Source organism: Lolium rigidum, chromosome 3 (assembly GCF_022539505.1).
Source record: "Lolium rigidum isolate FL_2022 chromosome 3, APGP_CSIRO_Lrig_0.1, whole genome shotgun sequence".
Lineage (NCBI taxonomy): Eukaryota > Viridiplantae > Streptophyta > Magnoliopsida > Poales > Poaceae > Lolium > Lolium rigidum.
The window spans coordinates 191064943-191077762 of record NC_061510.1 but is presented as its reverse complement, the minus strand read 5'-3'; the positions used below and the strand labels follow the sequence as shown (position 1 = coordinate 191077762).

General features: G+C 45.1%; 2 protein-coding genes across 2 annotated transcripts; one reads left to right on the top strand and one right to left on the bottom strand.

Annotated features, from left to right (window-relative positions):
* The first annotated feature begins 356 nt into the window (after positions 1-356).
* Positions 357-3260, top strand: LOC124698785 (phosphatidate cytidylyltransferase, mitochondrial). Its single transcript, XM_047231211.1, has 9 exons — positions 357-637; positions 737-796; positions 916-984; positions 1104-1196; positions 1288-1392; positions 1485-1562; positions 1992-2117; positions 2645-2738; positions 2821-3260. Exons 1-9 carry the CDS (start codon positions 461-463, stop codon positions 3009-3011), a joined length of 993 nt encoding a protein of 330 aa, XP_047087167.1. The 5' UTR covers positions 357-460; the 3' UTR covers positions 3012-3260.
* Positions 3261-3889: 629 nt separating this feature from the next.
* LOC124695925 (aarF domain-containing protein kinase 1-like) lies at positions 3890-8643 on the bottom strand. The gene is made up of 7 exons (XM_047228728.1): positions 8182-8643; positions 6224-6344; positions 5713-5893; positions 4500-4637; positions 4266-4408; positions 4095-4163; positions 3890-3993 (listed from the first exon to the last, which is right to left on the bottom strand). The coding sequence occupies exons 1-7, from the start codon at positions 8641-8643 to the stop codon at positions 3890-3892; spliced, it is 1218 nt and encodes a 405-aa protein (XP_047084684.1).
* Positions 8644-12820: the final 4177 nt, after the last annotated feature.

Below are 12820 nucleotides of genomic sequence, written 5' to 3'. Positions count from 1 at the left end.
AACATGTCAGTCAACCTGCACTGCATCAAACCACTACCGGGGAAGAGATCAATTTCTGTCCGTTTGTATGGCCCGCTGAGATGACCATCCGATCCGGATCCCATCAGATCAGAACAAAGGCCACGCACGATCTATTCTTTCCCGTGCGGCACATAACTCAGTTGTCAGAACAAAAGAAGTTGGTCCATCTGCCCCAAGCCGTATGGCCGGGTGATGCTCCTTCGTTCGTTCGTTTGTAGCCAGCGATCTGGTTGAATGAAAGTGAGCTTCCAGATCAAAAAAAAAAAAAAAAAAAAAAGGCCACGCACGATCTATTCTTTCCCGTGCGGCACGGCACGAAAACCCCCACCGGAGACCGGACCTCCTCTTTCCACTTTCCGGTCTCGTCTCCGTCCTCGCCACCGACGACTCTCCCCTCCTCGCATCCCTTCGGGCTTCGGCGCGCGGCGCGGGGTCCCAGATGGATACAGCGGCTGCCGGGAGAGCGCTGGAGCTGGCCGGCCCGCTCCGTGACCTCCTCCCGCCTGTCGACTTCTGCTGCGCGTACGGCTCCAGCCTCCTCCATGCCCGCCCCGACGAGACCTCCATGGTCGATTACATTCTCGGCGTTGCCGACCCACTCCAATGGCACTCCCAGGTAGTTGCCCAAACCCGCAAGCCTTCTTCGTTTCTTTTGGCATCTCTTCTAATTTGTCTCAAATTGTATTGTTCCTCTTTGATTTGGATGTCGGCGCAGAACTTGGAGAGGAACCCAGAGCACTACTCTAGCTGGATGGCGCGCCGCGGGCCTGGCGCTGTACGCTTCCCATTCCCCCCAAATCATTTACACTACTTGGTTGGTTACCTGGTTAATTGGCTGGCTAATTGTGCTGCCATTCGTTTGTTCTGCTTGGGGGTCATCTGCTGGAAGCTCAGGTCACTTGGTTCGCAGATCGCGTTGGCGCTGGGGTGTACTTCAATCCGTTTGTTCAGTGGAGAGACAAGGTAGCTGACAACTGAGATTACCTCGATGTAGTATCTTCTTTTGTTTGATTACATCCTGGTCTATGTGCGTGTGAACCGAGTTCTGACTTTGACTCACAATTGCTGCTTTGTGCATGTAGAGGATAAAATACGGGGTGGTAGGTATCAAGGACCTGGCGATGGATGTCTTGACCTGGGACCGGTTCTACCTCAGCGGCCGACTGCAGAAACCTGTATGTATTATGCCCTCTTCTTCATTGCCGCCGTAACATGATTGAAAAGTTCGCTGAGGTTTGTTTGATTTAACATGATTGAACTATGTAGGTTCATGTTCTTGTCGACAATTGGGATATAAGAAAGGTTAACACAGTTAATCTGAAAATGGCAACTTCAGCTTCTCTGCTTCTTTTACCAGAAGAGTTCACCGAGGTTTGTGTCAGCTTTGATGTTTACAATAATGAAGTATTTGGTCAATCATGTAGTACTTGTTTTGATCTCTTTTTTGGCCCCTTTGTGTGCAGTATGATCTATATGCCAAAATTTGCAGCCTATCTTATATGGGTGATTTAAGAATGTTATTTGCAGAAGACAAGGATAAGGTAATGAAAATGAAGGTTAACCATGCATATGCCCTCAAATTATTTGAGTTTTAAAAAGGTGATCCTGCCAATTGGGATGTCCAAAAGCCAACTCCTCTATGTACTTCAAAATGTGAAAATGGCATGCATGTTATGTCTTTTGCATACTGAACCGCAAAGGAATCAATGTCCGTGTTGCGTCCTTTTGGGGCTTGTAAGTTGCAAATGTGTCTTTAGCAACACATCTGGTATGGTGCCTTTACTGTGCCATAATCACCAGTATGGCAACTATGAACTTTTTTGAGAGCAACCACATATATTTCATTAATCGAACACCAAGTTACATGAAGCAACACATGTGGAAACTAAAAGACAAACCGGGATAAAATGTGCATTACATGAATGGAACTTTTTTTTTTTTTGGTGCTCATTCAGACTGCTGTAATTCAGGTCAAGAAGATTGTAGAGGGTAGTTTCCAGCCATTTCAATTGATGTACAGACCTCTTCTGCAAGAGTATATTTCTGACGGGATACTGAAGACATCAACTTACGGACAGCAAAAGGCTTTCAAACAGGTTTTTATTTCTTTTTACTCACGCGCACCAGCACAATAGCAAAATCATGTTGTTAATGTTGTACACCTCATTATCCTAGTACATGCTTTGACACTTACCTATTCAAAAGATCTATACAACCTTTTCTCTTCTCCGATATTATTTTTTCGCTTTCCTAAGCCTTATCCCTTGCTAGATTGACGAACCAGTGTGTGCATGCAGATGTGCTTATATGCCTCTTTTGAATATCTTTATAATTACCAGAGCCTTTTATTTCTTGGAGGCATCGCTTTTGGACAGCCTGGAGTTCAGGTGTTGTCTTGGTGGTGGTTGTGTTGTTGCTGCTAGGGCTGGAATACCGTAGCGGGACTTTTATTTCTTAGCTTTCTTTCTCTTTTTTGGCTGTGTGCATCCGTACTACCATTAGAGTATTGCGTTGTTGCAGAGGCTGGGTGTATTTGGTATCTATCGATATTAATGTATTCCCTTTATCGAAAAAAATACCTCTTTTGAATATCTTTATAATCACCAGAGCTATATTTTCACAGGATTGTGGTGTATCTGCAACAAGTGAACTGTTTTCTTCTCTCCCATGGATAATCCAAAGGAAACTGCAAGGAAGACTGACATCGAATAGCAAAGGTAGTAATGCTAGTTGCGTAGATGCATTCATATTTCTAATGTCGATTCTAGAATAAATCGTAATGAAGGTTTTTCTTCGTAGAAATGCCAACCCATGCTATTGTTGCTTCAAAAGATATGGCAGCAAGATATGTCCGCACGGTTTTGAGGCGCCGCGTAATGGTTTCCAGTGCACGCCAAGCAGTATGTGGACTGCTTGCCTCCGGTGGTGCGGTTGCCGCCCGCTATATGGGGAAGAAAATGTCAAAGGCTTGGAAATCAAGAACATCTTAAGTTACCACCACCATCTGAAGTTTGACCTTTGTTTAGTTGTTAGTTGTTATGAAGGCCTGGCACTAAGTTCTACAGGATATGTATAGACTTAAAAGAAAGGGAGTTCATGCCTTAATCGAGACTACGGAAGCCTGATAGTCCATGAAAATCGCATGGAACTGCTTAGGAGAGTCAATTTTGTAGGATTGTTCTGCATTACGGCTGATGTTATTTAGACAACGTGAATACATGCAAACAATTCTCATGTGTTTTGCTCTGATGTGTTTTGCTTTATGGCGACTTTCAGCAAATTCAACGTGTCATACTTAGGGTTGCAAAGCAGCAGCCCGCATGTCCAGCATCTAGTTTCCCAGCCTCTCCATACTTCACTAGTGGAGATTGATGCTTCTAGTTCATTTTAGCACAGCAATGTTCAAATTCTAGTGCTTATGGTTCGCTCATTTTGGAAAAGCTGCGTCAACTAATTTGAAACAAAGGGAGTAATAAAAAAATCTGCAAAATAATTTTGCATAAGAGAGGTTATTCTGAATACTAACAAATTAATGAATAATAATACAAAAACATAGTAATAATAATTGCTGACATGATACTTAACAGTTCCATGCTCACACACAATAGCCAAGTGTACGCCGATGCGAACTTTACCCAAGAGCGTGCCAGTGCCACATGGTAGCACTCCTGATAGATATCCAAATTCATAGTAGATTAAATTATTAATATGAACTATATGGATGACAAATTCGCATGTACATATTCGCATCAGCATCCAATGATCTAACTGTACAATTTCCTGAATTTAGCTAGGAGCTCCTCGAGACATCAGATGACCTCCTTCCTGCAGGCCATTTGCCGAACTTATCCAACTGCTGGACAAAACATCAGAATTCTATACCAGCCCAAACTATCCTCCGGAGCATCCATCTCAATTTGTCCATGACCTTATGCTTGCAGTCATTGAATTGCACCAATAACCCTGCTAATCCTGAAAATGGGATTTTCCAGGTCAGTTTGCATGTTAGCATGTACTATGAGACAACTGGGAACAACAAGCGGGAGTAGGGTGGGTGGCGTGTTATATATTACCAACACGTGTCCTCAGATGGAGATAGCTAATGTTTGTTTTGACTCGCAAAGATATATGGTTGATTGAACCTATATTAGGGAAATTGGAATATCAGATCAATTAGGATGTTGGCAGTAGCTGAAACAAGTTCAGCTACTTTTGAAAAGCAAATAAAATTGACTGAGACATACCAGACTCTAATCTGGAATGTTCCTCGAGGCCATATATGGCACTCTTTTTTTTTGCGAATACATATATGGCACTCTTTGCATAAGCAAGAAGTCGAACATGATGTGGCGCCCCTAGATTTCCTAAAATGGACCTCAATAGTCCACTGAATTGAGAAAACAAATAACATCACAAACAACAATAAGAGTGTGAGAAAGTAATAGCATGGTTATGGACTCTATCAAGATTTGCCTTACTCTGTTCGAAGTATGACCAGAAAATCAGGTGGCAAGGATTCCATAAATGAAGATGTATCATCCATTCCAAGAGAACTCAAGTCCTGCTTTAGACGCATTTTCTCTTCACCAGATATTTGTGTTCCAAGAGCTGATTTGCTGATGAACATCACAAGTTACAACAGTTACACATGAATTTTATATGTAGTTTTATCAGGAAGTAAAATGATAGCACGTAAGAGCCTAGCCCATAAACTGTAACAACTGAGCTATACAATATGATTAAGTGATGGGATTCAAGTTAGATGTATCTAGTTCACTCCTGCAAGCTAAAACTTGGTTATCACTGGCGGCTCACTCAAGATCATGCAGCAAAATCTGTCAGCAACTATATTGGGCTAAAAAGGCATATCATGAGGGTTCTCATTTCTCCAGTTATTACTTATTCGTAGGGCAAGTCTTGAACTTCAGATATGTAGTACTCCCTCCGTTCCATATTAATTGTCACAGATTCGGATTTATCTATAACCAAATTGTGTCTAGATACATCCAAAACAACAATAACTAATATGGAATGGAGGGAGTAATAGTTATGGTATAGCATAAATACTAAGCTGAGTTATGGCAGGTGGAAATAAATTGCCACTGCTCTTGCCCAATGGTAAGCTATAGGGTCCTTTTCTGGTTTTCCCTCAATTGTCACCCGCTCAGGCTTTATATAATTTTTTTGTAGCTTTATCAATATAAAAAGTGGATGTTTTTTCGTTTTCTCGAGAAAAACCAATCTAGCTTTACTTGATGCATGACTGATGTACTAGACAATATGTATCAAATGCATGGATAAACCGATGAAGTACTAGGCAATCCAAACCAATGCATGCATGAACTAAGCAATATGAAACCAATGCATGGAGATGTACAAACATTATGAACTAGTGCTCATTTCAAGTTATATTTTCTGGTTTTCATAAAAAAAAACTTGATGTTTTTTGCATGCAACACCTTATTAGAAATAATTCCGAACTTATCAAGTATGGATATATATACAACCCGGAATTACCGAGTATGGATATATATCCACATTGGGCGGCTTGGTAAAAGTAGTTTATTATTATAACAATGTCCATGTTAACATTGAAAATAAGTTCTCTAATGTTCTTTGACACATGATATGAGAAGTCCACAGAACATCACGATATATGAGCATTATCGTCCAAGTGAAAAAAAGGTTTACCTATCCATAGTCCTTCCAGTGAATATTAAAGGAAAGTACTTCGCATATTTGCCAACACCAAACTGTTCGCCTAACTCCAGAATTTTTTGCGCATCCAACAGTATCAATGCTTTCCACAGCTTACAGTAGTCTACCCTAAACTTTGGGTCCAATTCTTTATAAATTCCATGATCTATCAACACTGTAAAAGGAATGCACCATTTAATCGATTCAAATTCTTTACAAGTTCAAGTTCACTCTGTCAGATAAGAAGATCTGAATAGGGACAAATAATTTAAATATGAAACACGCCCTCTGATCCAAATTAATTGTCACAGATTTAGGTAAAAAATATTGCCTAAATCTTTCTAGGTTCACTGAACCTGCGATAACTAATTTTGGATCAGAAGTATTATTTACTTTCTAATACATATACTTCTTAACATAATGTTTACATTACTAAACTCAGCTCGCATGACATAACGAATATAGACACACAGAAAATATCATGTTACGAAGTAAAAGGGAACACCTAACGAAAATCTCCCTTGGCCTTGAGGAGAAACCAATATGTTTCCAGGATGAGGATCACCATGAACAAAACCATGTACAAACATCATTTCGCCAAACAGTTCTATTAATGCTTTAGCTACCTGGAATGGAAATAAATGGTAAGGAAACACATACACACAAAATTACAGGTCAGTTAACAAGATTTTATATTATGTGCAATGAGGCAAATAGATGAATGTGAAGCAGGGAAATATATGAACCTGGTAGACGAACCTTTTTTTTTTAGAAAATAGTAATAAGAACCATTATTCTGCATCCTTCTGGGAATGTAACCTTAGTTTTATAATTATTTTATAGTGAATCTTGTATGTCATTAATAAGTGTCAACTATACAGAGATGCAATAATACAATGGACCAAAGAACAAAAATACATATTACTTTCTAATTTGAACAATGATCATGTAGTCGGTAAGACGTTAAACAGTAGTACCTGTTGGAACAAATCTTGTTATTAGTACTAAGTTTAGAGTTTGATCATGTTTATTTTTGTGTAATCGAGTCAAGGCCGGAAGCTGCGTTAGTCTGCACGCACAAAGCTGTGATCATGCGTGTAGACTGATGCGGGGTGGCTTTCGGACACCACCGCCTCAAGACCGTCAAGTGCAGCCCCGCCTATCGTCGACGCTACACCATGGTCAAGGAGTCCCACAAGTGGACCAACAACACAAACCCCCGCCATATATGTCAAGGTGAACTCCTTCCTCTCTATGGGCGACCGCGACATAACCTTGGACGGATCGCTACCTCATGCCTATGTCTATATGTCGTTAGGTACCAATCTCGTCAAGGAACCGAAGGGAGCGTCAAGGAGCCGAGGAGAGGGAAGCCACATGGTTTATGGAAGAAGAAGAAGAAGAAGAAGAAGAAGAAGGAAAAGGGCTCCAGCCGCCAGCCACGACAAGGCGACGCCTGCCGCCGCCTACTCGGCCGGCACTGCTGGCCCCACCAGCATCGCCGCCCCGAGCACTACCGGCACTACCGGGCCCCCTCGAAGTCAACTTCATCCCAACCGTCTATTTATCATCTATGGTCACCACTACTTTATTGTAATGCCCCTTTTACCCCTGGACGGATCTGGGCCTATATATAGCTCATCCCTCTCCCCAAATTAGGGTTAGACAAGATTAGGCTTAGACTACATGAGCTTTGTCTCCCTAGAACTATGTTCTTTGTATCAAGGCACTCTTGAGTGATTTCTACTCTTCATGGATGATTCAAGGCTACCCTCTCTCATCCAAGTTCTAGTTGAGATCTCCTCACCAATCTCCCACTTGTTAGATTCTACCCAAGGGTCTCTCTAAGAAGTGGTTCTATTGGCTTGGTCTAACCTACCAAGGAGTAAATTTGGTTTGTGTTGGGTTGTGTGTGTGTGTTCTTATTTGGATCTTGTGTTCTTCATCCTCTTCCCCCTCAATCACCCACTCACTTGGTCAAATTCGTGGGATCCGGGCACATCCTCTGCCTAAGCCACATCAAATGATGTCGATCACGTCAAATGGTATCAGCAGCCCTTGGTTAGCCCGGATTTGACCCCCATCCACCCAAATTCGCCCCAAAAAATTTCTCCAAAAAATTCCCAAAAAATAGCCCTAAATTGCTTTTGGTCAGATCTGGATTTTGTTGCGTTTTGAGTGGTTTTGATCCAATGATTTCATGTCCCTGAGGTTGATCTATCTTTCCCCCATCATTTCCCCTTCAATTTCATCCGATTTGGTGCAAATCCGAGGATTTTCAGTCCGCCCGTGGTCAAAATCGACGAACAGGCTCGAGCTGTTCTTGCTGGCCCGGCACTGCCGGCCCTGTTTCTGCGGCACTGCCGTGCCCGCCGGCACTGCCGGTGCCTCATCAGCGGCACTGCCGCTCAGCCCACCTCCAGCACCGCTGCCGGCCACCCGCCCCCACTACGCCCCGCTCGCCTGGCTAAGCCCCGCAGCGAACCGCCCAACCTCCACGCTGCTACCGCGCCACACTCGCCCGGCCACCACGCGCGCAGCTCCACGCCCAGCCAGACCCGCCTCTTCCTTCCGCTCGACCAGCAGCAGCCGGCCGCCCCAATCACCACGCGCCGCCCGCTTTCTCCGCCAGCAGCAGCCCACAACACCGCGCGCGCCCGCCTCCTTCCGCAGGTCAACGCCCAGACCGCCCCTCAGCAGCGCCCGCCCGCGCCTTCCGCTCCTCAACCGCATCAGCAGCACGCAGCGCGTCACCAGCTCGCTCTCCACGCACGCGCCAAGCAGCTTCTGTGTGTGCAAGCTCACCAAGCCACGCCCTCCAATCCACGCAGCAGCGGTAGCATCAATTCCAGCTAGCCCGCACCGGCAGTGCCGGCCGAATCGCCCCGGCAGTGCCGGCCTATGCACTCCGGCAGTGCCGCTCATCTCAACCCGGCAGTGCCGGCCCTGACTGTCCACGCTGTTTCAGTTTCGCTCCATTCTGACTCACATTTTTGCCCCAAATTTTGACAACTTTCCGGCGTCCGTTTGACCCCAAACTTTCACAGCTATCCCTTTTCATATTGACTCTAATTTAGACACCGTTTCCGAAATTTTCCGACTCCAAAATTTTGACACCTTCGATCGCTCGTCGTGATCCAAATTTTCGGGCATTGACTTATTTGGCTCGGTTTCCGTTTCGGAGTGCAAGGTTTGTCCAACAAGCTTCCGCGCCTACATCAACACCGCGGCGACACCTTCGGCACCCCGAACTCCGGCGCAACTACGACACCGTCGTCGCCATCATCGCAAGTTGTGTGTTCCGACACCGCCTAACATTTTCATCTAGGTATAACTTGCTCCCCACCTTGTAGCCCCTCTTCCTTTTGCGACCTATCCTATCGAGCATTGCTTATCAAGTGTTGCGAGACATTGCACGTGGCCCCGCATTGTGAGGTGTGTGTGTCGTGTTGAGTAAAGCATCCAAGCAAACGCTCGTGTGGCAAGATAGCAAAAGCGAGGCTAACGCTAACATAGTGCGTGCAAAAGCCCCAAAAACACAAAAAGAGTGCGAGTAGCACCATACATCCATACATCCACACATCCATACACCCATACATACAAAAGTGTCCACGTGCCACCAAAGATACAAACGAGTGCAAGTGCCACCATATACAAAAGAGTAAAAAGCTTTTAAGCAAAAGACAGAAAAGAGAAGAGAGGCCGCGTGTGAATCTTGTTGTCTCTCAAGTTGCAACCAAAGCTTTGATCTCTTCTTGTGTTAGTGTGACACCGAGCACCCTGACTTTTGGGATTCTTACACTTTTCCGCTCATTCCTTGGTCGCACTAACCATATTCATCTCGTGTGTGAGTTCCACATCATTCGTGTTTCCGTGATCACCATTTGGACATTTGATTTTTGGAGCTTACCCACTCTTAACAACAAACTTGATTTCGGATTTTGACTTTTGGCTTTCCACCATCCTCACCTACCACCATATTTGCTAGCTTTTGCGTGTGTTTTTGTGTGTGTACCCAACACAAATTGAATTATCTCTTGGTTTAGTTAGTTGACCCAATTCCATCACTTCAAGGTGAGACTTGACGGTAGTTTCTTTCACTAACACCCACCATATAGCTTTTGTCGTGCTAACATGGATAGTGAAGAAGAGGAGATGGAAGACTACATGGACTACTCCGAGGAGGATTCCTCTTCAAGCACCGCGGATGTGGAGGAACATGTGGAGCTCTACTCCGACTATGGCTCCGCAAGCATCACCGACATCTCCGACATCGAGGAGCTCGACAACGACCATGGCTCCCCAAGCATCATCGACATGGACGACATGGTGGAGCACAACATTGAGGACGACATCGACGAGCTCTACATCGACAATGGCTCACCACTCATGGACGACATGGTGGAGCAACGCCACGAGTACGACATCGACACCATGGCGGAGCCTCACCTACGCTCCACGATGAGCAAAGACGATGCTCCCAAGTACACATACGTCGCCAATGGAGCTACATATGAAGATAGAGGACCTCCAAGATGGCACCATCATATGGAGCATCAAGAGCGTCCTCGACATGATCGCCATCGACACACTTCTCCGAGCTCCACAAGGCGCCACCATGAGAGCACTTATGCACAAGATCGTCGACCTCAAGTACATCATATGGAGCTTCAAGAGCATCCCCAACATGATCGTCATCGACACTCTTCTCCAAGCTCCACAAGGCGCCGCAAGCAACATGCCACGTCGCATGAGCCATCATCTAGGCATGGCAAGGACCGTCATCGACTCACACCATCTCATGATAGTCGTCGACCACTACCACCTCATGGTCTTCATCGACACACGTCACCACATGATCTTCGCCGCCACAAGCCACCTCATGATCTCCATCGACCAACATCCTCCAAGGATCATCGACGACACTCCTCAAGACATGGTGATGATGCACGAAGACGAGAGCCTCGACATGAAGGCGACAAACACCATGATAGGGTGCCTACCACTCCAAGGATGGCAAGTGCACATCGAGCATACCTTCCTAATAAGGCGACTTCCACCTCTTGCGCCACCACCACAATGGCCCCTAGCTCATCACATGCCTATGGACTCCGATGCTACAAGTGCAAGCAACAAGGCCACCGCCCACGGGAATGTCCCAATCTCCTATGTGAGGTATGCAAGGCCAAGGGTCACGAGGCATGGCAATGCACAAAGCCAAGCGCCAAGACGCTCTACTTCGACGAGCTACAAGCCCAAGCCACCAAGAAGCCTACGGCGCCCACACTTCAAGATGAAGACCTCCAAGGCCATCGCAAGGATGATGTGGATCCGAGCCTAGCTCTCCACAACACTACGGCGCCACCGATGGAGGACGACTTAGGAGGCGATGGAGTTGAGATGGTTGAGCATGGGAATTTCCCTTCAACCAAGGAGGCGCATGGAGATGAGAAAGTCGAGCCTACTCCCCTATGCTTCATTGATGAGTTGGTACCAATCCCATGTGAGGATGAGAGCCACTTAGCCCACTTGAGTGAGAGTGATAGTGAGTTGAGTGACTTCCACCCCATATGCGAGTTTGAGTGCTTCCATTTGGAGGACATGAGTGATACACAAAGTGAGTTGAGAGAGGTAGATGATAGGTCCATGGAGGACATCGCATTTGCTAACACATTAACCTCTCCCTCGTTTGTGTCTTCTTATGTTGCACTAGGTTCCACGGAGGACGAGTTCCCGCTCATGGAGACGATGTACATGGTGCATGAAGATGATGATATCTCACCATGCTTGCTCCAAGATGGACATGTCGACCACATGGATCCTCCTACTTCCACAACACCTACCTCAAATGAGTCGGCCTACAAAGGTAACAACATAGGTGTTGATGATGCCATGATCCCACTAGTGGACATGATGACTTATGAGTGCATGCATGATCTCGATGATCCATTTGCTTCTTCACATGCTACTTTCACTTTCCCATGTGATGCTTTGCTTGATAACATTGTTGATCATGTGAAATTGATTGCTTGTGATACCATGACCATGCCATGCTATGAGAGCTTCACATTTTCCCCGCTTGCTTGCAATGATAATGATTATGATCATGCTTGTGTTGTGACACCCTTGATGAACACTTGCTTTTTACATAGGGTTGTCGACAACAATGATAACATGTTCCACATGCTTTGCCCCAAATGTTTACACCATTCCATGATCCTTGCATCCAAAATTGTGAACAATTGCTCTTTCTTATGCTTGGTATGCAAGAATGCTTACTTCATTGTCCATGAGATGGCCCCCATAGCCTTCTCTATTTTTGATGATCATGAGTTACCACATGCCATGAATGCACCTTCTTGCCATATGCACCATCGCCATGCATTTCATACTATCTTGATTGACACTAATGGTGATGTGCACAAGACATGGAACATCATGATGGATGATGTGTTCCTCTACCATGCACACACGCTTTTTGTTTTCTCTTTTGTGTGTATAGGTACCCGAATGACAACTTCCACCGCTACGGAGCATGAGCTCACGAAACGCGCAATTGAGAGCTACCCCAACACGGATGAGATACATGATCCAACCCACGGGATTCACGCCAAAGGGTATGTTCCCAAACGCCTTCGCCCTCATGTGTTTCCGGCTTGTCTTGTCGAGCTTCCGGTTTGGACCAATGCCTCGTCACCTCTTTTGCTTCTTATGCAACATATCTTGACACATCTTGTTGGCACAATGGTTGTTGTATGTCTTGATGTTATCATCATACACTCCAAGAATCTCAAGGACCATGTAATACATGTGAGAGACACATTATGCATCTTGTGCCACATGTCACTCATAAAGTTGCTCTTCTTTGGATTTCTCATTTCACCTTTGGCAATTGAAATGGATTCTTTGACACTTGAGGATACCCATACTTGGCTCACGCCAACCATACTCTCCCAAGCTAGAAGTCTCCATAGCTTTGCCATTGCATATAACAATTTTGCCCCAAATTTTGCCGCCAATACTTGCCTTTTGTTTGTTCCATTTGTTTGGGACAATGCTACACCACACATTTTTGACACCTTACAACTCTTACATGCACAAA

Excerpts from the sequence above, each read along its gene's own strand:
- LOC124698785 (XM_047231211.1), top strand. The coding sequence starts at position 461 with ATGGATACAGCGGCTGCCGGGAGAGCGCTGGAGCTGGCCGGCCCGCTC. Across the intron at positions 985-1,103 it reads TTGTTCAGTGGAGAGACAAG|AGGATAAAATACGGGGTGGT; the intron begins GTAGCTGACAAC and ends TTGTGCATGTAG. Across the intron at positions 1,197-1,287 it reads GCGGCCGACTGCAGAAACCT|GTTCATGTTCTTGTCGACAA; the intron begins GTATGTATTATG and ends TGAACTATGTAG.
- LOC124695925 (XM_047228728.1), bottom strand. The coding sequence starts at position 8,643 with ATGAGCGGCACTGCCGGAGTGCATAGGCCGGCACTGCCGGGGCGATTC. Across the intron at positions 4,164-4,265 it reads ACATTCCAGATTAGAGTCTG|GTTCAATCAACCATATATCT; the intron begins GTATGTCTCAGT and ends TCCCTAATATAG. Across the intron at positions 3,994-4,094 it reads CCATCTGAGGACACGTGTTG|GATTAGCAGGGTTATTGGTG; the intron begins GTAATATATAAC and ends TCCCATTTTCAG.